This window comes from Melopsittacus undulatus, chromosome 4 (assembly GCF_012275295.1).
Source record: "Melopsittacus undulatus isolate bMelUnd1 chromosome 4, bMelUnd1.mat.Z, whole genome shotgun sequence".
NCBI lineage: Eukaryota > Metazoa > Chordata > Aves > Psittaciformes > Psittaculidae > Melopsittacus > Melopsittacus undulatus.
Window position 1 is genome coordinate 15,919,938 of NC_047530.1, and position 21,603 is coordinate 15,941,540.

Genomic DNA, 21,603 nt, shown 5'->3' on the forward strand with positions numbered 1-21,603 from the left:
ACAAAATACCCAGGAAAGCAAGATTACCTTACAATACCACACAATAGTTAAGCACAAAACTTGCTCGTCGCCTCCATATTTCATGACAACTGCTGTATCAAAAACTTCATGCTCCCTTTCCCAGTCCCAACTGTATGTATTAAGAAGCAGGGAAGAAATTGTAAAAAAAAATCCAAGACTTTCTCTTGCATGGTCCAGCTTAGGGGTCACACCAAGTGATGCTACTCGGTAAGCCTGGCACACAAGAACAGAAACCTATTAGCAAATGAACATTAAACCTGATGGAAATGGTTACAATAATTAAGTGAAGGGAGAATTAAGTAAGAGAGTGACTAAGTGCAATGTGAACTGAAAGCATACAGAAAGAAATATGGAAGGGAGCAGGCTGGAAGACAAGGCTCCCAACTGTAGGGTTAAAAAACCTGGTTTTGTTGCCTGTGATATGCCAGGATATATCTCTAAATTGATGGATGATTGCTGGCTTCACATTTAAGTTCCATATAACTTTTCCCAAACTGAGACAGTACACTCATATTTTAGTGCCAGAATACCTGCCATTTTTTTTATTTAAACACCACAGTCCTAGGCAGACCATGAAACAACAGGACTACCACCTAGTGATAAAGCAACATTAACTCATGGTTTCTATTGTTATATTTTGAAGCTTTATCCATTTTTCACTGAGCCTACCATTAACAGTGTTTTTAGCATGCTAGGGTAGACAGCAGTGCTTTGAAACAGGTTGGAAGAACAATCTGAAGAAAAAAATCATAGGCTTGCTTGCCAGAAACATAAAAAAATCTGATTATGAAGGTACTTCAAGTTAGCCTGAGCTTAAAGGAAGCTCCTGAAGCAAGAGACACTGGGGGTGGTGGAAGTCCCAGGTGAAGCCCTAATTGCAAGCTATCAAAATGACACAACAGTTTAGAATCGCAGAATCATCAAAGTTGGAAAAGACCATAAGATCATCTAGTTCCAACCCCCCTGCCAAGACAAGGACACCTCGCACTAAACTGTATCACCCAAGGATCTGTCCAACCTGGCCTTGAACACTGCCAGGCATGGAGCATTCACAACCTCCCTGGGCAACCCATTCCAGTGCCTCACCACCCTCACAGTAAGGAACTTCTTTCTTATATCCAGTCTAAACTTCCCCTGTTTAAGTTTTAACCCATTAACCCTTGTCCTATCACTACAGTCCCTAATGAAGAGTCCCTCTCCAGCATCCCTGTAGGCCCCCTTCAGATACTGGAAGGCTGCTATGAAGTCTCCACGTAGCCTTCTCTTCTCCAGGCTGAACAGCCCCAACTTTCTCAGTCTGTCTTCATATGGGAGGTGCTCCAGTCCCCTGAGCATCCTCGTGGCCCTCCTCTGGACTTGTTCCAACAGATCCATGTCATTTTTATGTTGAGGACACCAGAACTGAACACAATACTCCAAGTGAGGTCTCACAAGAGCAGAGTAGAGGGGCAGGATCACCTCCTTCTACCTGCTGGTCACACTCCTTTTGATGCAGCCCAGGATACGGTTGGCTTTCTGGGCTGTAAGCACACACTGAAGCCGGCTCATGTTCATTTTCTCATCAAACAACATGCCCCAGTCCTTCTCCACAGGCCTGTTCTGAATCTCTCCCCTGCCCAACTAGTAGTAGCTGTGCCTGCGATTGCTCCAACCCAGGTGTAGGACCTTGCACTTGTCATGGTTCAACTTCATGAGGTTGGCATCAGCCCACCTCACAAGCGTGTCAAGGTCCCTCTGGATGGCATTCCTTCCCTCCAGCGTATCAACAGAACCACACAGCTTGGTGTCATCGGCAAACTTGCTGAGGGCACACTCAATCCCACTGTCCATGTCACCAACAAAGATGTTGAACTGGATCAGTCCCTACACCAATCCCTGAGAGATACCACGCATTACTGGTCTCCAACTGGACACTGAGCCCTTGATCACAATTCTTTGGGTGCAGCCACCCAGCCAGTTCTTTATCCACCAAGTAGTCCACCTATCAAATTGATGTCTCTCCAATTTAGAGACACGGATGTCATGTGGGACAGTGTTGAAAGCTTTGCACAAGTCCAGGTAGATGACATCAACTGCTCTACCCCTGCCCATTAGTTCTGTAGCCCCATCATAGAAGGTGACCAAATTGGTCAGCTACACCAACCGCAGCGACAAGCAGAGCAGCTACTCAAGCTCCAACCACAGCAGACGGCGCAGCTACTCCAGCTCCAAGCACAGCAGCTACACCAGCCCCAGTGACAAGTACAGCAGCATCATTTGAGAGTTCTGAAGGTTTTGAATAGCCTTTGGGTATCATTGAGACCTGCCTACTGATTGTGATGGGGATCAGCATGTTGGCACACATACAGAGTGTGCTTTACCCATGACCATTTTATCTGATCTCAAAAGTTAAGCGGAGTCGTGTTTGGGTCTTGTCTAGGGTTAGATGACAAGATAGGAGGACCAAGAGATTTTCCCCAAGGCTGGACAGTTGTAAGTGGCAGGGTATGTGGGACAATATGGGTGAGTATCCAGCCCACTGGGCCCCTCCAGTGCTTTGGAAGCGTCGGAGATGGAAGGCAGCTGTATGGAGTCCCCAATGACTCCCCAATTCTCTTTCCTTGTTATTTCCTTTATCATTATTATTATTGGTGGTAGCAGTACTGGTTTGTGTTATACCTTAGTTACTGGACTGTTCTTATCTCAGTCCGTGGGAGTTACATTCTTTCAATTCTCCTCCCCATCCCTCCAGGAGTTGGGGGGAGGAAAGGGGGGGAACGAGGGAGCAGCTGCATGGTTCTGAGATACTGGCTGGGCTTAAACCACAAGAACAATCCAGACCTGTATGAGGAGGCACTACCATTAAACTTCTTCCTGAAATACAGCAGAAGTCTCAAGTGCAAGAGTTAAAGGAAACGGAGAATATTTCCATTTCCAAACAATTCCAAGTTTATTAAAAAATTGCTTTACACAAGTTTCAGAAGTCAGCTAAAGGCTTACTGAAGCTGACAGTACGCCAGAAAGGAAAAAAAAGACTGATTAATATCACAGGATCCAGACTCTCCCACCTACCCATGGCAGAATGTGTCCAAACCCAAGCCAATCTGTTACAGGAAGCCTCATCTTGAACACAGGAGTCTCCTTATTCAACCCCTAATGTTTTCTATGGGTTTGTTTTTCAGACCACAGAATAAAGTTATCTGAGGTAGGACTGCTCTGGAGGCTCTTCCTGAGAACTTCTACTCCGAAGGGTCCATGAACACTAAAATATTAATCCTACACCTAATTTTGAATTTCTTCCCTGACACACACCCAATGGAATTTCACAACTGGGATGGCCAATTCCAGTTTATGTATTTTTTGTACTCATCTCCTCACAATCTAGGTATAATCTTTGCTTTGTCCAAATCCCTTTGACTGCCTTCTAAATGGTTGTGGTTTACACCCAACCAGGAGCTCAGCACCATGCAGCCATTTGCTCACCCCTTCCCTTCTACTCTGAAGAAACACAATGCATTCTGAAATCTTCAGGGCTCTTATTTAGAAGGTACTATAGGAACAGCAAACATTAATCATAGTCCTATAAGGAGCAAAGTGTCCTTAGATCAAACAAAAATGCGATTGCATACAAGGTAGCCTCATTGAACTTCACAGAATCATGGAATGGTCTGGGTTGGAAGGGACCTTCAAACCCCCTACAACAGGCAGGGACACCATCCACTAGACCAGATTGCTCCAAGCCCCATCTAACCTGGACTTGAACACTGCCAGGGATGGGGCACCCACAGCTTCTCTGGGCAACCTGTGGCATAGCTTCACCACCCCATAGTGAAGAGCTTCTTCCTAATATCTAATCTAAATGTCCCCTCTGTCACTCCTCCTTGTCCTGTCACTACAGGTCCTCGTAAAAGTCCCTCTCTGGAACTTATCATGATTGTTCCAATCCCATTTTTCCCCTCCCAGGAGTAAGCAAAATTTCTCAAGATACATTTCAGCTCAGATGGTGGTGGTGGTAAATAACCAGATGTTAAATAAAAATATAGCTTTAATATACTGCTGCATTGTTAGAGTGTCATGGTCTCATATAGCCAAACGCTAGCTGCACTTTCTCTAACACATCAAAAAAGCATCATTATTGCAAAGGGGACAAGCTTGCCAGGTGTTCTTTTTTTTTTATTTATTAAGTCCTACTGGCAGTACACTGGCATACTGCCTTCAGGACAAAACTAAGCTTTTGGAAAAGGATTTCAAAAACTCGCTCCAAAATGAGACCTCATATTGTAATGGATTGCCAAAATCTAATTTGCAATTTTAGCTCTACATTCCTTAGTCAGCCTGCACAGCTTTGCTTCACAAGTATCCAGATAATGAGCAATCTGCTCTTGATCCTTCATTCAAAGTACTTAAAGTGATTAACAGATCTGCACATGGATTGAGTCTGGGCTTTCCACATGCAGCCTTTACCCACCTTCTGTTGGGTACTCTGCCGTTCACTTCAGTAGGGCTGCAACTTTTGTCTTATGCACCACAAGCAAATATTAGAGTGTTTCATAAGATCCTGAAGAACACAGAATTTAAGCCTCACTCAAAATTTCAGATATTAGAAGGAAAACCAAAGAATACAAACATTGTCCCTAGTAACATGCAAGTATTTCCCCTTTTTTATTACTAACCATCCAGCAATACACATTAATAAAAATAAGATACCTTGGAAGCAACAGCTTTTTAATTATTGGGTGTACATGAGAGTTCAGCAAATCCACCAAGCTGGCCGACTGTCCTCTTTTATCAACCTAGAGGAGGTGATGGATGTGGCAGCACAGCAGTTCTTGGATTTTAAGCTGTGCAGTTCACTAACTCTAAAGAGCTAATGCATAATGGGGGAGGGGATAGGAAAGGCCTCCACAGGCATTATATATTTAGAATCGATCCTTTCACCTTTTTTTCAGTCAAGCTGATAAAAGTCTTATCATTTTAGTGATCTGGTACAAAACTCACTGAACGCTCCTGGAGAATATGCAGGTGAGTTTCCTGGAAAATGGAACAGCTCTGGTTTCAGACTATATCCTGCCATACTGCTTGCACTGGAACAACCTTCCAGCTCAGGCATGGATTACTGTACTCCTCATAATCAGCTAAATGCTCTAAGGAAAAAATATAACTTCATCTATACCCAACACAGTGCTTAGCCAGACCATATCAGTTCGAAAGCTTGCAACAGCAAGAACTGTATTAGGCAACAACAAAAAAAAAGGAAAGAGATGAGCAGAATTGCATGAAAGACATTCATTAGTTGTTGCTCAAGAGATTGCTTGAAAAGAGATTTAATAATAATGCTGGTTCAGTGGGAGCCATTTCCAGGCAAATAAAACCATTAAATTCATGATGACAAAAGTAGTGCAAAACTGTTTTGCTTTGGCTTCAGCTAAGACATCCCTGTGAAACAGACAGTAGCACCAAGTATTATTCATTCCTGAAACAGGCTGGTACTCCACAGACTAAAAGGTAAGGAAGATAAAAACTTCACAGACAGCAGCAAAAACCACACCAGAAGCTGAGGGCATTTGTTGGGTTTTTTTCTGTGGTTTGGTTGGTTGGTGGTTTTATTTTGTTTTTTTTAAATCAGATGTAACTAAAAAACCTTTAAAAAATGACAAGAGGTGTATTTCCATTCATCAGAACAAATATTAAAAGGGCTCCGTGATGCACAGTCAACACCAAGCTACAGATGACAACAGTGAAATTCAGGCTTTACTGAATACTGCCAAGTTTTACCTTAAGCTGAGCAGTACAAGATGCCACCTGCTGAGAAAGAGGGTAGTCCTGCACTGTTGCACATGAAAGACCATGCAAGATAACAGCTAATGCAGTAAAGCTATCAGAATGCTGTTCACTTTTTGATGTGTTAGGTTTCTGTTACTTTTCTGACTCAGCTTTCTCAGTGATCACTAGTGACTACACAGTACCCTGGTGAAGCGTTAAGTATTTCCTCCAGTTACCAGATGACCATAATCATATCAAAACCACACGCTATGTGACTGATTACATCAAATAAGAAAACAAACCAATAAATACAAGAGCAAGATTGACAATGCTTCAACAAGCAGAATTAGACATATCAAGTTCCATTAATCAAAGTTATGTGATTTTCTTATCATCAGGATCCTTGGACAACGCAAAATCAAAAACAACTAAGGACTATTCTAACATTTTTTCCTAGGCCCATAGTCAAAGAGGAGAAACAACAGGAAATCCTCTAACACTTTTGTGGCAGATGGACCACACAGCCTGGTTCATATGCATCCCACTGCCCTTACAAATACCCTCTTTACAGCAAATATCCATACTACCACTTTATAGTACCTTGAGAACCCCCCAGGAATCCCCAGTTTAAGCACAGCAATTGTTGTGATCAGCAAGATCTTAGTGGCAGAAATATTTACCTGTTACTAGTAAATGGAGCTATTGGCATGATGACTATCATTTGCTACACATCTAAACAGTAAGTCTATAAATCAGCAAGGTTGAAGATGTGCTCACATTTTAAATGAAGGTTTCAAGTTGTAATACAAACAAGCAGACCAAAATGGTGTTATAATAAATGCTTGAGTAATATGACAGTGCTTCTAGAAAGCAGAGTGGAAGGGCTGTGCATGGTAGTAACCCGAACAACCCATAGGAGGGCTGTCTATCCTTTGGCTACTTCCATCTGAAAAGGACCCTGAAGGATGCTGTACCATGCTGCCATTACCACCAGAATGACTCTGCTACAGGCTAGGATCAAAAGATTCACTACTGCACATGTGAGTCCTCTTTGATCTTAAGAAACATTGATGAAACCAAAAAACATCATTATAAATCCTTACATATTGAGATAGTTTCTCTTCTAAATGCATGAAGTTCTGTTACTGTTTCTTCTTCATATCTGCAAAAAGTTCAGGTCTGAGGAATACTGAATTGACTTTTCCACCAGCAGACAATTAAGAAGCAATTATCCGCTATGCCAGTCAACTCTGGCAACCTTCTGGAAATCTAAGTCACACCAACCTAACTGAAACTCTCCTAGAATCAGAAAATAAACATGTACCAAAAAGCAGCTACTTAAAATCATGTGCTATATCCTGCATTCTTTCCAACAGCTGAAGGCTTTCCTTGGCTTGCCTTAAGGGAAGAGGCACCACCTTCAAAATGGGTTTAAATTAAGGAAACCATCTTGGGTGATGAATCATCACTTCAAAGAGCAAGAGTGTGCTTAACTTCTGATGCTTCAAAAGTGAAGTTGTTTGCTTTGGGTATGTTGAAATTCTGAAGAAATTGTTTGATGAGAAAAGCAAAACTGAAACTGCTGACAAAAATCTCTCAAAATTCAAATTAAGATAATTGACATGGGAGAAACACCAATTAAAAAAAGGGGGTGAGGGAGCTGGAAAAGTTATTCTAGCTTCCTGGAAATGCCACAACAAGGCTGTTCTCACTCGACTTGCTACTTAGAAATTTCAGAAGAACACAGATTTATCCCAGCTCTGTCACAGATGGTCAGACAGTGAATTCATGGGGAAGCACACAGATGCCTAGGCACACCTCCTGCATCATGGTGCTTAAAGTCTCCTCGTATATGTTCTATAGTTCCATATGCACAATTTCAAGAACATGCTTAGTGTCATAACTCTGGGTTATTTTGTTCTTAGGAGCAGAAAAGAACCTTGCAAAAAATATGCAGTGGCAAAAAGATGTGAAAAGGGTATGAGCTAGGTTTTTAAAAGTAACAGACACAATTTCATTTCTTGAAAATGAGAGGAACTCTTTCCATTCTTATCTAAGAAAATAAGGGATTCCATTTGTGAAATTGCCATTTTGCTATTTGGTGTGGGCAGGAGGATACCAAAGTGTTCTTGTGGACATCAAGCGTGTTCCATGAAGTTTTTCTGACTTGCAATTAACAGTGAAGCCATCAATTCCAAAACAAACCACTTATAGGAGATGTATTTTCATTTTGCAACTTTGAGGAATCTACTAAAACATACTGGAAATCAGACTGCAACATGAAAGCATCTGTCAGACCTCTTAGAGCAAAGTAGTTGCACTAATTCATACAAGCTAAACAAAAAAAATTACCCACAAAAAAGAAAATCAACAAAGTCAACTGTCACTCTACTTCTGTGAATTCCTGGGTCTCAACGGCTTAAAAATTGTCATCACTTTCAGGTATAATATCTTCATTCTGTTCAACGAATGTTGTGGCATTACTGGCACGAATTTCCTCATCACACACAAAAATATACTAGTTATTTGGATTTTTTTAATCACAATGCAAGTGGTCAGGATATCCACACAAAGGCTGATACTCTGGGGAGACAGAGAAATAAGCAGAGTAACCAGAACTAGGAATTATGCACCATTACCAATACTGTATAGCATGCCCATAGAATCAAATAATTGCCTAAGGGCAGAACCTGGAGAGTCATCTTTAATCACCTATAGGAGTATATTCAGTCTGTTTGAAAGGCTTGATTTCTACTCAGCACACATGCTAAATCTAAAATAAATACATACATAAATAAATAAATAAAAGGAGATTTACTGATTCACCACCAAAAAAATAACAATCCTCAGATTTTTAACTTTCCTCTTCAAGAGCAAAGAACCACACAACTAAGGCCAGATCAATTATTCACCCAGTGTAAAGCATTCAGATCCTATGCCATTGAAACAGTTTCACTCTACTTTAAATAAAGCATTACTCACACTTGTCTAATTGCCCTGAAAAAGGAAATCCATTCTGATAGAAGGTACAACATTGCAGAGTTAGTCAGCAAATTACACTGAAGTATCAGCAGCAGCAATAATAGTGCAGACTTCCAAACTCCTCTGCCAACATGCTTCCAGCAGACCTTGGAAGAGCTCTCCTCTACAACAAATATGTTTACATTAAGTACTTTTCCTTCTGTGTAAAGACCAACAGAAGAGTGTCAATTATGAAAGGACTGGGAATTGAATACTGCAACAAGGAATGAGATACCTGATCACATTATTGAGATGGATACGTAAATTTAAGTTCTGTGTTGTCCTTGGGTTGGATGTGAACTAGTCACAACAAACCCCTGTCTCTAAATTCTGCCTATACTTTAAAAATAAAAAACAAAAATAAAAAAAGAAGAAAAGAAGAAAAGAAGAAAAGGAACAAGGGATATTTTAAGTCTTCGGAAGAACTGTCCAGAGACCGTGTGAAAGTCAACTCTATTAGCACTTTCATGAACAGAAAAGGGCTCTAACAACTGCATAAAATAAATAAGCAAAGCTATAGCAGAGTTTCAATTTCTTCAGAAAGCTAGAACTTTGAATCTCAGGATACCACAAGCTTACCTTGGTGATCCAAAAAGTAGGAGAGGTGAATGCCTTCAAAGAACAAGAAGGGAAGAACCACTGACTTGACTGAATCAGAATTGCTAGGGTTTATTTTGAGCTCTGTCCTTACCTCTTTCTCTGACCTTGGCTATGTCACTTTGCTGCTAATCTTCTGTGCCACTTTGCGGAACACAAACATGGTGACTTTTATAAAGCACTTTGCTAAATGGCATGAACATGCTCAGCAAAATCTTTCAACATAGTGCAAATAACAAATGTATTTTGCTGAGCCAGTCAAAAAAAAGCAAATATGCTTTTACTAGTTCTCTGCAGCACTAGTTAACTAGCATTATTCCTATAGCAATGCTGGCATATCTAACATTGACAGACAAATAGAAACAAACAGAATCAGCTTCATTATTTACAATTCTTCACTAAAACCAACAAGACTGCCCTTTCTGATCCTAAGCATTGTATACCAAGCACCTTTCTCTGTCCAGAAATGAAATTCAAATCACAAATAAGAGATAAGAAGAAGGAAGACTCTAAGAGATGTATTAAACACAGTGATTCGACTTCAGTAGGCATTCCTAAGTGCTTTTTTCCCCTATAGCTCAGCATTTAGATTATTTAGGAGCCTTCACACTAGGAGAGGCCTACTACCGATTCTGTAACATAAGCTCAGTGAAGTACCAATACACAACTGAAGAGGGAAAGGGTAGCAATCACCAGATGAAGGGAAGTAAATTCTGCCAGAGAGGATTCTGTCAGATTAATTTTTATATGGAATAAATAGCATCTCTTAGAATCATAGAATAGTTAGGGTTGGAAAAGACTTTAAGATCATCTAGTTCCAACCCCCCTGCCATGGGCAGGGACACCTCACACTAAACCATATCACCCAAGGTTTCATCCAACCTGGCCTTGAACACTGCCAGGCATGGAGCATTCACAGCCTCCTTGGGCAACCCATTCCAGTGCCTCACCACCCTCACAACAAAGAACTTCTTCCTTAGATCCAATCTAAACTTCCCCTGTTTAAGTTTTAACCCATTACCCCTTGTCCTATTATTACAGTCCCTAATGAAGAGTCCCTCAATAGCACCCTTAGAGGCCCCCCTCAGATACTGGAAGGCTGCTGTGAGGTCTCCATGCAGCCTTCTCTTCTCCAGGCTGAACAGCCCCAACTTTCTCAGCCTGTCTTCATATAGGAGGTGCTCCAGCCCCCTATTGTTGGACTTGTTCCAATAGTTCCATGTCATTTTTATGTTGAGGACACCAGAACTGTGCACAATACTCCAAGTGAGGTCTCACAAGAACAGAGTAGAGGGGCAGGATCACCTCCTTCTACCTGCTGGTCACGCTTCTTTTGATGCAGCCCAGGATACAGTTGACTTTCTGGGCTGTGAGTGCACACTGAAACCGGCTCATGTTCATTTTCTCATTGAACAACACCCCCAAGTCCTTCTACGCCAGCCTGCTCTGAATCTCTTCTCTTGAATCCAATGCCAAAAGAGAAAACCTTATCTCCTTACAGAGCCAAAAAAGTTTTTCCTGGGTTGCTATCTTGTGTAGTTATACAGCTGACATACAAGTTGGTAACACCACTGTAACACTCTCCTACTGAACAACACTGCCAACTGAACTAATAGCATAAAAGATTTCAGGGACTCTAAAAATAAATCACAGGTGTTCAATTTTTTCTGTAAAGATCTTTACGTATTCATTTCCTGATAGCATCCCCAATGCAATGAAGTGGGCAACCCTCAGCCTGTAAGTTTTGCAATAAAAATCTGCCTCCAATGAACGTTGTACTTAAAATGCACAGGACAATCTTATCACACGCTAAATGTATTACTATTAAACATAAAGTCATGATAATGAAAAGCAGGGAAAAAATGAAGAAAAATGCTTGAACAGACAAAATGTCCACCTTTTCATTAAAGGAAGAAAAACAGTTTGGAGAGTACTTTTTGATGAGAATCTCAAGAAACAGACACTTCCTGGAATTGTCAAATAATCTCCTGAAGCTCAGCCCTTTACAAGATGAAATTGCCTTCCAAAATCTTATCTTCTTTATCATGCCATCCAAAATGCTGAGAATCATTCTAAGCATTGTTTTGCTACCTCCTACTTGAGACCACAAAGCTGCACCAGATGTGATTAAAAAGGGTTTTGTTTTCCTTCCATATCCTGGTGGTAATTTTAGACTTGTATTCAGGTGTCCACTTGACTTATTTTACCATTTAAAATGTAACATGACCTTCTGAAAAGTTTCATCATGAAGTACAGTCTTTATGCATTCTGTATCTGCCAAAATACAGGCAGATGTCTGAAAGCAGGTCTCCAATTTTCCTCTATTCTAGTAGAAACTTTGATTTTAAATAAGGCAACTCTGTTTTTTCCCGCTCCACCATCTTGTTCTCTGTCTCCCAAACTAACTCATCCTGCACCTTCAGATAGATAGTGCAGGTCCCAGCTGGTGTTGAAGGCAAAATGAGATGCATGAGAATCACTGTCTGTTACTAAATGTAGGTAGTACCAATCAGAAGATCAATACAGCTGATGCTCCCCTGACAGCTCTACAGTACTTCTAGATGTTTAGTACATGAAAGAAATGAGTCTGCATGAATCTTTCCCACGTTCTTGCAAGCACAAGCTGGTCCTTGTCCAGAGACACATTACAATCTATCTGTTGGTCTGTGGGTAACACAAGTAAATGCTCTACTCGCAACTACAGACACAAACCTAACAACATAACCTGATCTCAGTTATCCACAGATATTGAGAAGACTAAGTACATTAGAAAAACACTGAAAATGCAAATAAAGCCATATATAAATCAGAATGCAACTGCACACTTAGTCCACTTACCTTCACAAAACAAGTAAAAACCTTTTCATAGAAAACAGAGGAGAGAAATTTCCAAGATGTTTACTACATATAAGGGATTTCAGCAACACAGTGACAGAGTACTCAGGAAAGACATGACTTGGGCAGTCCAAAATTGTTTATTGTAACGAGTTAAGTCTATCTGCATCTATGGCTAATACACACTTTTGGGGACAATAAATCCAACCAAACAAAAATGACCAACAGGTCCCCTCACCCTCTTGCCCCCTCCAAAGCTCTTACCCTTGTCATAATCTAATATTAATGACATTTGCTTTACAGATATGCCCAGAAAATACCATGTATTTTCAAATGTTTAAAATAGCACATATTTTTGAAAATTTCTCTTCCACCAGACAGCACAGAATGAAGAATTCTGTACTGCCAAACTAAACAGCTGTTGTAACATGTCAATCCCGTATCTGAGGTTACTAATTCATCTTATTTCAAAAGAGAGTTACAAACCAATGAATTTTCCTTACAATATCTGAAGTCCTTCACTCCAGTACCAGCTCCTACATTTATTTAGTTTCCCAAATGTAATACTGCTTGCTGTAGACTTAGCTGGGCTAGAATTTTCCTGTAACCATCATTTCTGTACTAGATCAGATGGTATCTTTGGTCAAGACCACCACATAAATTCTCTATTTCTCTCCTCCAAACAGGATGTCTTTGAATCCTTCTACAGGCATTCCCATTCATTCTTCCTCTCCCTTTATTTCCTCCCTCCCAAATGAGGAAAATTCTACTAATATATTTAGCAATACCTTCAACTTCTCACTGACAATTTACAGTGCAGAACAATTACATACTGCTGATTCACTGTGACAAGAGACATTTACTCTTGGTGCTGACAGTACAGATATTTTCTAGCATCCATATCTGTGTCTGGTTAGTGGCACTGTGCACTGGTGCCCATCTAGTTGAGATGATTCTCTGGTTGACATTTCCCTCTTACAACAAGCAGTATCTAGTGAAAATAAAACAGTGAAACACCAAGAGCTGGTGGCTTTTTATTTTAAAAATAACTTTCATTGTAAACCTCAAAAAATGTTCAGACAACATTAAACAATAACGTCTTGACAGCCTGTTAGCAAAATAAGCAAGTAAATATTTCCTTAAGTAAGGAGAAAAGGTACAACATTTAGCGGGAATAATTTATTACTATTCACAGACACAGCCTGTCATCCATTAACCAAACCAATTAATCCTTAATTTTATAGCATTTATCCACACGCCTGTATATACTGCCATTTTTAAGGGAAGGATTTAGATATTAGTAAATATTTTATAGACATTAAGATTGCCTTATTCTGACAAAAACGGAAACTTTAATAGTGTAATAATAACACCATCGAAAGTAATTTGAAAGCTCTCCTAGTTCCTAATTTCAAACTCACTAATAAGAGTTAATAATACTTTTTTTTTTCCTTCATAACAAACTATGCAAATTCACTGCCCCAAGATCTGAGGCCAAAAAAACATAGAAGGATTCTGCAAGGCCTAGAAATTTACATGATTATAATGGTTAATGCTAGCTCTAGTGAATCTATTTAAGATATAAAAATTCCCATCTGTCAGACCTCTTTGCTAGATGTTACTGCCCTCTAAGCAAAAGAGAACATGTGTCTGCGTCCAAGCCACTCAGTTCCTAGCGTCTTTATTAACTCAAGCCATAAATTAAAATTATACTAACACACCTATCTAAACCATTGCAGCCAACATGCAGGTACGCGATTGCTCTCACCAATAAGTCATAGACAAGCAGAGAGAAAGGCTAAACAGCTGCATGCAGGCATCAGGAAAGGAGAAGATGATCTTCAAACAACGGCAGCAGTTTGCTCCCACACTCATCAATAATGTTCTGTGCATGTGTTTAACTTCAAGGCAATTTTAACTTTACGAAAACAGACACACTACAAAACAATACCCAAGTGGCAGACAATAATGGTATTAGTGCTACAGAGTAGCTATTTGCCATGATTTCCAGAACAGTAACTACCAAAGTTCAGTACTCTAATGGGTCAGCTTCATCCCATGTAAAGCAGCACAAACAACAGCTGAAGTCCTGGGTGTGCAAGGCCATTTCATTTACCTGAGTTAATGTTTCTGTCAACACCAGCTCTATGACGGATAAAGAAAGATCCAATTCAGAAGGGATGGGTTAAATCTCTCACAAGGAAAATAGGCTTGCATCTTATCTATACAGCAAAATCTACCAACTAAAATGAAAGCATTCATCTTTCCAAAGGAGCATTTATCCTTCCAAAAAGTGGAGGGAGAGTAAACATTTTAAGTTCAACAAGACATTTCAACATACAGGAGACTGCTGAAATGCAATAAAACTGAGACACTGTATATATATATATGAACTACTAGAGAAGCATGTTACATTTACAGCTGGTCTTCCATCCAATCATTTAAGTTGCTCCTACAAAGTGAAAGTACACATTTCCAGTGGTCTGTAACACCATACTGTGGAAAATATAAACCCCTCTGGGACTGAATTAGAGGATACAGTGGTTCACAAGAAACGATCACTAAGTTAACATTACTACCCTCACTCTTTGTACAATTTCTTTCCAAAGCCATATCCCAGCAGCCTGGCTGCTCACTGTGTAGCACTTACTGTTGCTGGACTTCAGGTCACGGTGAATTATGGGAACAATTGCTTCCTCGTGCAGGTAGTTCATTCCCCTTGCAATCTGTACAGCCCAGTTCACTAGTATGTCAGGAGGTATCCTTTTACCAGACAACACTCTATTTAATGATCCACCACGGGCAAACTCCATGATTAAACAAAGATTAGGTTCCTTCAAACACACACCCCTCAGGGCAATGATGTTGGGATGCTTTAACATTGCAAAGAGCTTGGCCTCTTGGCGGACATTCTCAATGGTCTGGCTGATGTCCTCATCAGGATCATAGCGAGCTGCCTTGACAGCAACCTCATCTCCTATCCATACAGCTCGATACACTTTTCCGAAGCCCCCTATGCCAATGATTTCCTCCAGAACAAGCTCTGAGAAGTCGATCTCCAGGACTAGGGAAAGAGGAAAAAAAAAAGTAAACATTTAGCAACTATGCAGTCTGAACATTGGCTCAGCTGAAGGTCCCTGTTCCCCAGCCTCATCCTTGCAGGAAGGGCCAATTTTCACTCCAAAACAATGCACATGAAAGTATTAGTCCCTTCTGACAATCTTACATTGATAAACAATATGGTAAAACAGATCCTGCAGTATTATAAATCTGTATGAAGTACTCACTGTGAATGGTGATGAATTTGACCTAATGTTGGCAAAGGACACAATAAAATAGCCTCCTCTTACCACACTTAACCACTTCTAACACTTACAGGCCCTCAGTGACATTACAAGATTCCAGAAAAGAAAGAACACCCACTGACTTCACTATACAGTGCTTAATGCAACACAGCTAAAATTTAACACAAAAAGCATCTGCTCCTGCATTTGTCCCTTATTTGAATGTCTCTTACTCAACTGCCACTAACAATCTTTCAGTCCTTCCCAAATCACGCCCATTCTTCTACACTTCTACAAGCATTGCATATTCGTTGACCAATTCTGCCATTACTGACAGTAGTGTGACAAACAGATGGATCAGACCACATATTGCTAGCTCTGCATACTCAGGAAGAAAAACCTTGTTTTGATTAATGCCCACTACGTTTGCATTACAGAGACTATATGAAATAACAGAATCATAATTTTACATCCCCATGCACTCACAGATATACTTTACAGCTGTCACAGTAACCATGTGGTGTTGTGTAGTAAAAATATACATATGCAGATGTCTTAATTCAGCATATAAATTTCAGCTGGAGTACAAGTGGTGAGGAAATGAACCCTGTACAACTGTACACTGTTTATGCTCACAGATGGCCAAAAGAACCTATTCAATACTGATAAATATAGAATGGGAAATCCACATACTGACACTGTTGTATTTACAGTAGTGGTAGGCCACTAGTGAGACACCATTGATGCTATGCTGCCTGATTAAAAAATACCATAATGCTGGGATTTAAGCAGAAATTCAACAAGACTTTTAATACTTTCCTGCATTTGAAATGCCAAATCTGACATCTGTTCCCCTGCTCTGTCTAGCAGAAAGGAAATTAAGTCTGTAATGGACTTACTTGATGTAGGTATTAATACAGAGTGCTGTATTATATTACTGGCTTTTCTAGTTATCGAATGTACACACAGAACTCTCCACTGTTTTCAAAAGAAATTACACAGGCATATAAGGCAAGGGAGCAGGTTAGATTCCACTTAAATAAAATATTTCCCTTACTCTAATTAAAGGCCTACGTAAAAGTACAAGACATTGTCACAAAACTGGATGGAGTTGATACAAACACAGCTACAGACTTCTGGGGTTTTATGACTGAGTTCTATCTTCCCTGAACATGATTTGAAAAAGCCTGTCTTACTTTCATAGGTCAGTCAAACCTATGAGCTAGGAGTTGACTACATCTTGGGATTATATCATCAACCTTCCCATGCAGTACAGCCAATACACACACTACCTTAGCTAGTCTAATAAGGATGCCTGTGCTCTTTTTCATAGTGTTCCATGAACAGTAAATTAATGGGAAGCAAGATGGAATGATGACCGGGAAAGTCTTCCAAAAGGAGAAAGGGCCCTTTCCAGTCCAGAACACAAGAAGAATTTGTCTGTTTATGTGAGTACATCTTTTGGGTAATGGTCTGAACTTCAAGGATTTACACAACACAGAAGGTTGCACCCTTATATTAGCAGCCTTGGTGTTCAAATGCTCATGAGCTACAGATTACTAGAAAAGATGAAGCAGAAGATTCTGACCAGAAACACTGAAATTATAGAACAAGGCCGTAATGACACTAACTCCACAAATGAGACTACTCTGACACTGAGAATACACAAAAGGAGCTGTTCTGGTATTTCTCACAGACAAAAGAGCTAAATAAATCAGATACTGAGTCCTATCACCTTCAATCAGAATTTCAACACTGGTAGAATGCTCACTTAACTTGCTCCTGGGGATGAGGGCAATTAAAAGACAGCAAATGAACAAGCATGTGAGCCACGATGCCTGATGGACAGGCCATTCCCTGAACTCCCGACACACACTCGGGTGGTATTCACACGCAGTGCCTTCATGCATTTCATGGATTCAGGAGGCACTGAAGACACGTAGAGCGAGCACTTCCCGCTGGCTCAGCGGGGCACCGGCGGTGCTGAACGGACAGCTCCGGAGCGGAGAGCAGCGCCAGGCCCTGCCTGCACCGGGACTCTGCCTGCACCGCGGCCCGCAAAGGAAAACCTAAGACCTGGCAAGCAAAACTCTTTCTGTCCGCTGTGACCCCTCTGTTCCACTTCAGCAACAACAGAGCCCTGCCGGGTGCACAAATTAACTAGAGCAAATCTGTCAGGCAAAACTGCTTCCAGATGGAGTTTAATGTATTACACTGCAAGTTGTTTTGCAAAGAAAGTTTTCTTTTATTTGCAATTATGACCTTAGCTTTACTTTGAAAATGTATGTTTCTTTAAGGCAGACCAGCCAGCTTACCCTCAGGGGTAACTTAATCAGAAAACAACCCCTCATCCTTACAAGAGTTTTATTTCATTTTTGGAGAGGGTTTTTAGGGCACTTTGCGCTGAATTAGTTTTTTCAGGTTTGGTTATGGGTTTTTTTTTCTTTCAGCTTCCTAATTATAGAGCCTACATTAGTGCATAAAATACTTCTTTTTCTTCACTCTTCTAAACAGCCTAACCGTTTTTCTAAACTCCTTTTTAATTTGGAAGACCTGCCTTACTGGACTGTAAGGTAAATGGAATGTTTAAAATTCATGTTTTGCTTTAGAATTTAAGAACTGAAGTGCTATCATTCCTCTGAGGACTGACAAGGAATTACAGAGCCTGTAAACCATGAGCCAGTGGCCATCTTGACAAGTGCAAAGTAGGTGCTGTTTAATCTGCATTTATTATACCATCCAATTAAGCTATTTAATTCAATCTGTAGCGTGCAAGAGCCCACAGCACAGATGAGGGCCCTTCAAACTGGCCCACCGCTGACAGCCTTAAGAGGCTACTTTGATCATCCACAGTACCCTCACTGAGGTTAAGATTCAAGTACACTACGTGAATGGCTGGAAGACAGCATGCAATTACTAGTTATAGTACTACAGCTCTCAGTGGGAACAGAATCTCTAGGATTTACACTCCAAAGCCTTCAGCAAACATGAAATAAACTTTAGGAAAGCAACTAAAATTAGCTCCTGTGCCACAGTGCACATCTGGAATGACACCTTGCTTCATTCCTGCAAAACTTCAGTTCTTCAGAGCCCAATAAGTTAACAGACAATAAGCTTGTTAATCCAACAGCTATCAAACTAACATCACCAGCTCTAAGAGTAGGTATTATTCTTTGCTAAGGGATTTTTAACATGAAACTTCAATCCAACCCAATTCAACCAGCTTTATCCCCTGTCCAAATAGCATTGTTTCTTAAAACCAACTACTTTGGCATACTAAGAACTTACTGGGGAGCAATAAATTCTACTGTCATGAACATATGGATGATGACTTAACAGAAGTAGCGTAGTCCTGCTGTGACACTAAAAGGGTAAGATGAGAATAAAATGGAAAGATGCAACTTGACAACTGTTCCTGAAGTACCAAACCACAGCAAGTGCAGTAAGGCAGGAGAATCCCAAGCCTGCACCTAACAGCCAAAACAGGAGTGGAGCTGAGGCTTTAGGATTTTCTGCAGAAATGGTTTTCCTAACTATCTCAAAAGCAAAACCTAATGAGCGCTCACAGTGCATGGGGGGAGGAATGTACAGCATGAATACAAGCACCATCACTGCCCAGCCTAGCCCCTTCACAATCCAAAGGCCAATACGATGAACCACTGAGGTTTCACCTAAATGTTTTCAATCAGAACATAGAATAAGACAAAAGCTATTAGTTGCATTCCTTGGAGATATGTCCTAAGTAGGGCAAAGCATCTTTTTACTCCTTTTCCTTTCTAGAAAAGCCTACTAGTCTGAAGATTTTTCTCTGCCCCTCAAAAAAAAACTTTAATCTTGCCTGAATTGTCGCTAGAGATAAACAGGATCTAGAAACAGTCTTTCCATGCTGTTTCTCTTTCCACAATTGTCCACAGTGGCTAAAACAAATGTAGAGATGAAACATCCCTATTCTCTTTCTCCAACAAAGGCTTCAAAACTGCACTGAAGTTCACAGAAACAAACCGATCCCTTTGTGCCTTCAGCATCACAACTCAGCCAAGCAACCCTCAGGTAGGCCCAGCTATCCAAACTTGGATTAAAACTCATTCACAGTATTTAGAAAGAATTATTAAGACAGCAAAGGGCTAGGGAGGAACCTGGTAACACATGCCAACTAAGGAATTTTTAAGTCAGAAATAATAAGCCTTTGGTTAGGAGAGAGAAAGATACTGAACAAGCATTAGCAGTGAAACAACACTGCAGAAAGCAATGGCTTCCTACCTACAGGGCAACCTCTCCTTGAGGATATAATTCCTAAGGGGGTGTCAGCAGAGCCCCAGGTGATCCCACACACACACACTGCTCAGCCACCAAGCTTCTTCCGCTTGGTGAAGATTTATCAGTCCCTGCAAACACAGCACTTAACAATGGGAAACTGCTCCCGGCGTCACCGAAAAGCTAACGCCTGAGCGAGGGTCGGAAAGGAGAGCCGGCCTGGAAGCAGAGGGGCACTGGAGCAGCAGAAATGCGGCTGCGCCTGGGAAAGGGAACGGACCGGACCGCCAGAGTGGGAAGGGCCGAGCCGCCGCATCCCCCCTCCGCTCCCGCGGCAAGGGCCACCGCGGTGCCCGCTGTACCCTACCCCCCCGCCTCGCCGCGGCCGCTCCCCACCGGGCTGCTCCTCCCCCCACCCTCGGCGGTCCAGGCTGCCGTCAAGGAGCTCAGGAGGGTCGGGGCTCTCCTCCCACCCCATCCCATCAGGTCTGGTTCCCGCCGATCCGGCCCGGTCCCTCCCCCCCAGCTCTCCCGGACTGCCGGGACCAGGTCTCCTCCCCTCTCCTTCCCGCCGGGAGACAGCGAGGGGCCACGCCGAGCCCCCCGCCCCGGGCGCAGGCCGCCTTACGCTGTATAGCGGGGGGCGGCGGATATCGGGCCCGCAGCTCCGGGCCGCCCCCCTGCACGCCGCTGCTCACGTAGTTGCTGGGGAAGATGCCGACGCGCTGGTCGATCTTGCCCGTCCACCAGCCCTCGTCACCGGACACGTGCGAGTCCCGGGACAGCACCTGCACCACGTCCCCCGGCCGCAGGCTCAGCTCGTCCTCGCCGCACGCCTCGTACTCGAAGACGGCGGTCCAGAGCGGCCCGTCGCCCGGCGGCTCCCCGCCGCCCGCGCCCTCCTGGCTGAGCTCTGTGAGGGGATCCATGGCGAAGCTGCTCCATAGGGGGAGGCGCCCGCGGCTGCCGGGCGCTGCGGGGGGCGGCGGAGCCGGTACCGCCGCCTATTGTTCATACGGCCAGGCGCCTGACGGGGGGGGGTCAGCGCCCGGCGCGGGGCCGCCTCAGCCCGGCGCGGGAAGAGGCGAGGGCAGGCAGCGCGTGCCGCCGAGCCGCCGCCGGGCCCCCACCTCGCCGCCTCCGCCTGCCGCCGCGGCCGCGCATCCCGGAGCCACCTGACTCTCTGGCAGCTTCGGCGGCGGGAGGGAACGGCAGGGCCCCGCCTCCTCGCCGCCATTGGCCTCCGCTACCGCCCGTCAACACCGCCCTCACCTGATTGAGTGCCCTCGCCCTCTCGGCCTCGCCCCCCTGCCCGCCCAGCCTCTCGCCTCTCAGTCTCGCCCTCACCGGTGTCGTCCCCCATTGGTCACCACTCGTTAGCTTGCTCTTCCCATTGGACTCGTGTCAGTGAGCGCCCCAAGCCCCGCCTTCCACGCCGCTTCGCATTGGCTGAGGAAAGGGGCATGACACGGAGAGGGTTGAGGCTGGGCGGGTTTCTGTGGCGATAGGCAGTAGGAAGGGAGGGAATTGCCTCAGACCTGCAGCGCGCAGCGGCTGGGCCTTGCCGGCTCGGCCTTACCGGGACACACCGCTGCTTTGCAGCAGCCCTGCGCCCGCCCCTCCCGGGCCACCGCCGCAACCCTGCTGCCCCCGGCACCCCGAGAGACTGGCGGTGCAGCCGGATGGAACGGGGGCTGGGGTCGGGAAAGTCTTTGTTTTGTTACTGCGCGTTGTCCCGCATCCGGTCGAGGCGGAAGCGCAGGTGTGGGTGAGGTTTGCAGGCGATGGACACGGCGATGCCCCGCCGGGCCTCGGCGGTGAGGTACACATCAGAGCGTGTTCCGCGCTC

The 21,603-nt window shown here is 43.1% G+C and overlaps 1 protein-coding gene across 1 annotated transcript in view; it reads right to left on the reverse strand.

Moving 5' to 3' along the window:
- Positions 1 to 20,683, reverse strand: part of MAP3K9 (mitogen-activated protein kinase kinase kinase 9) — a 51,486-nt gene extending 30,803 nt beyond the window's left edge. Inside the window, exons 1-2 of the mRNA XM_034062145.1 lie at positions 20,383 to 20,683; positions 14,867 to 15,280 (exon numbers count right to left, since the gene is read on the reverse strand). Coding sequence (XP_033918036.1) covers positions 14,867 to 15,280; positions 20,383 to 20,683 — 715 coding nt within the window. The remainder of the gene's footprint in view (positions 1 to 14,866; positions 15,281 to 20,382) is intronic.
- Positions 20,684 to 21,603: the final 920 nt, after the last annotated feature.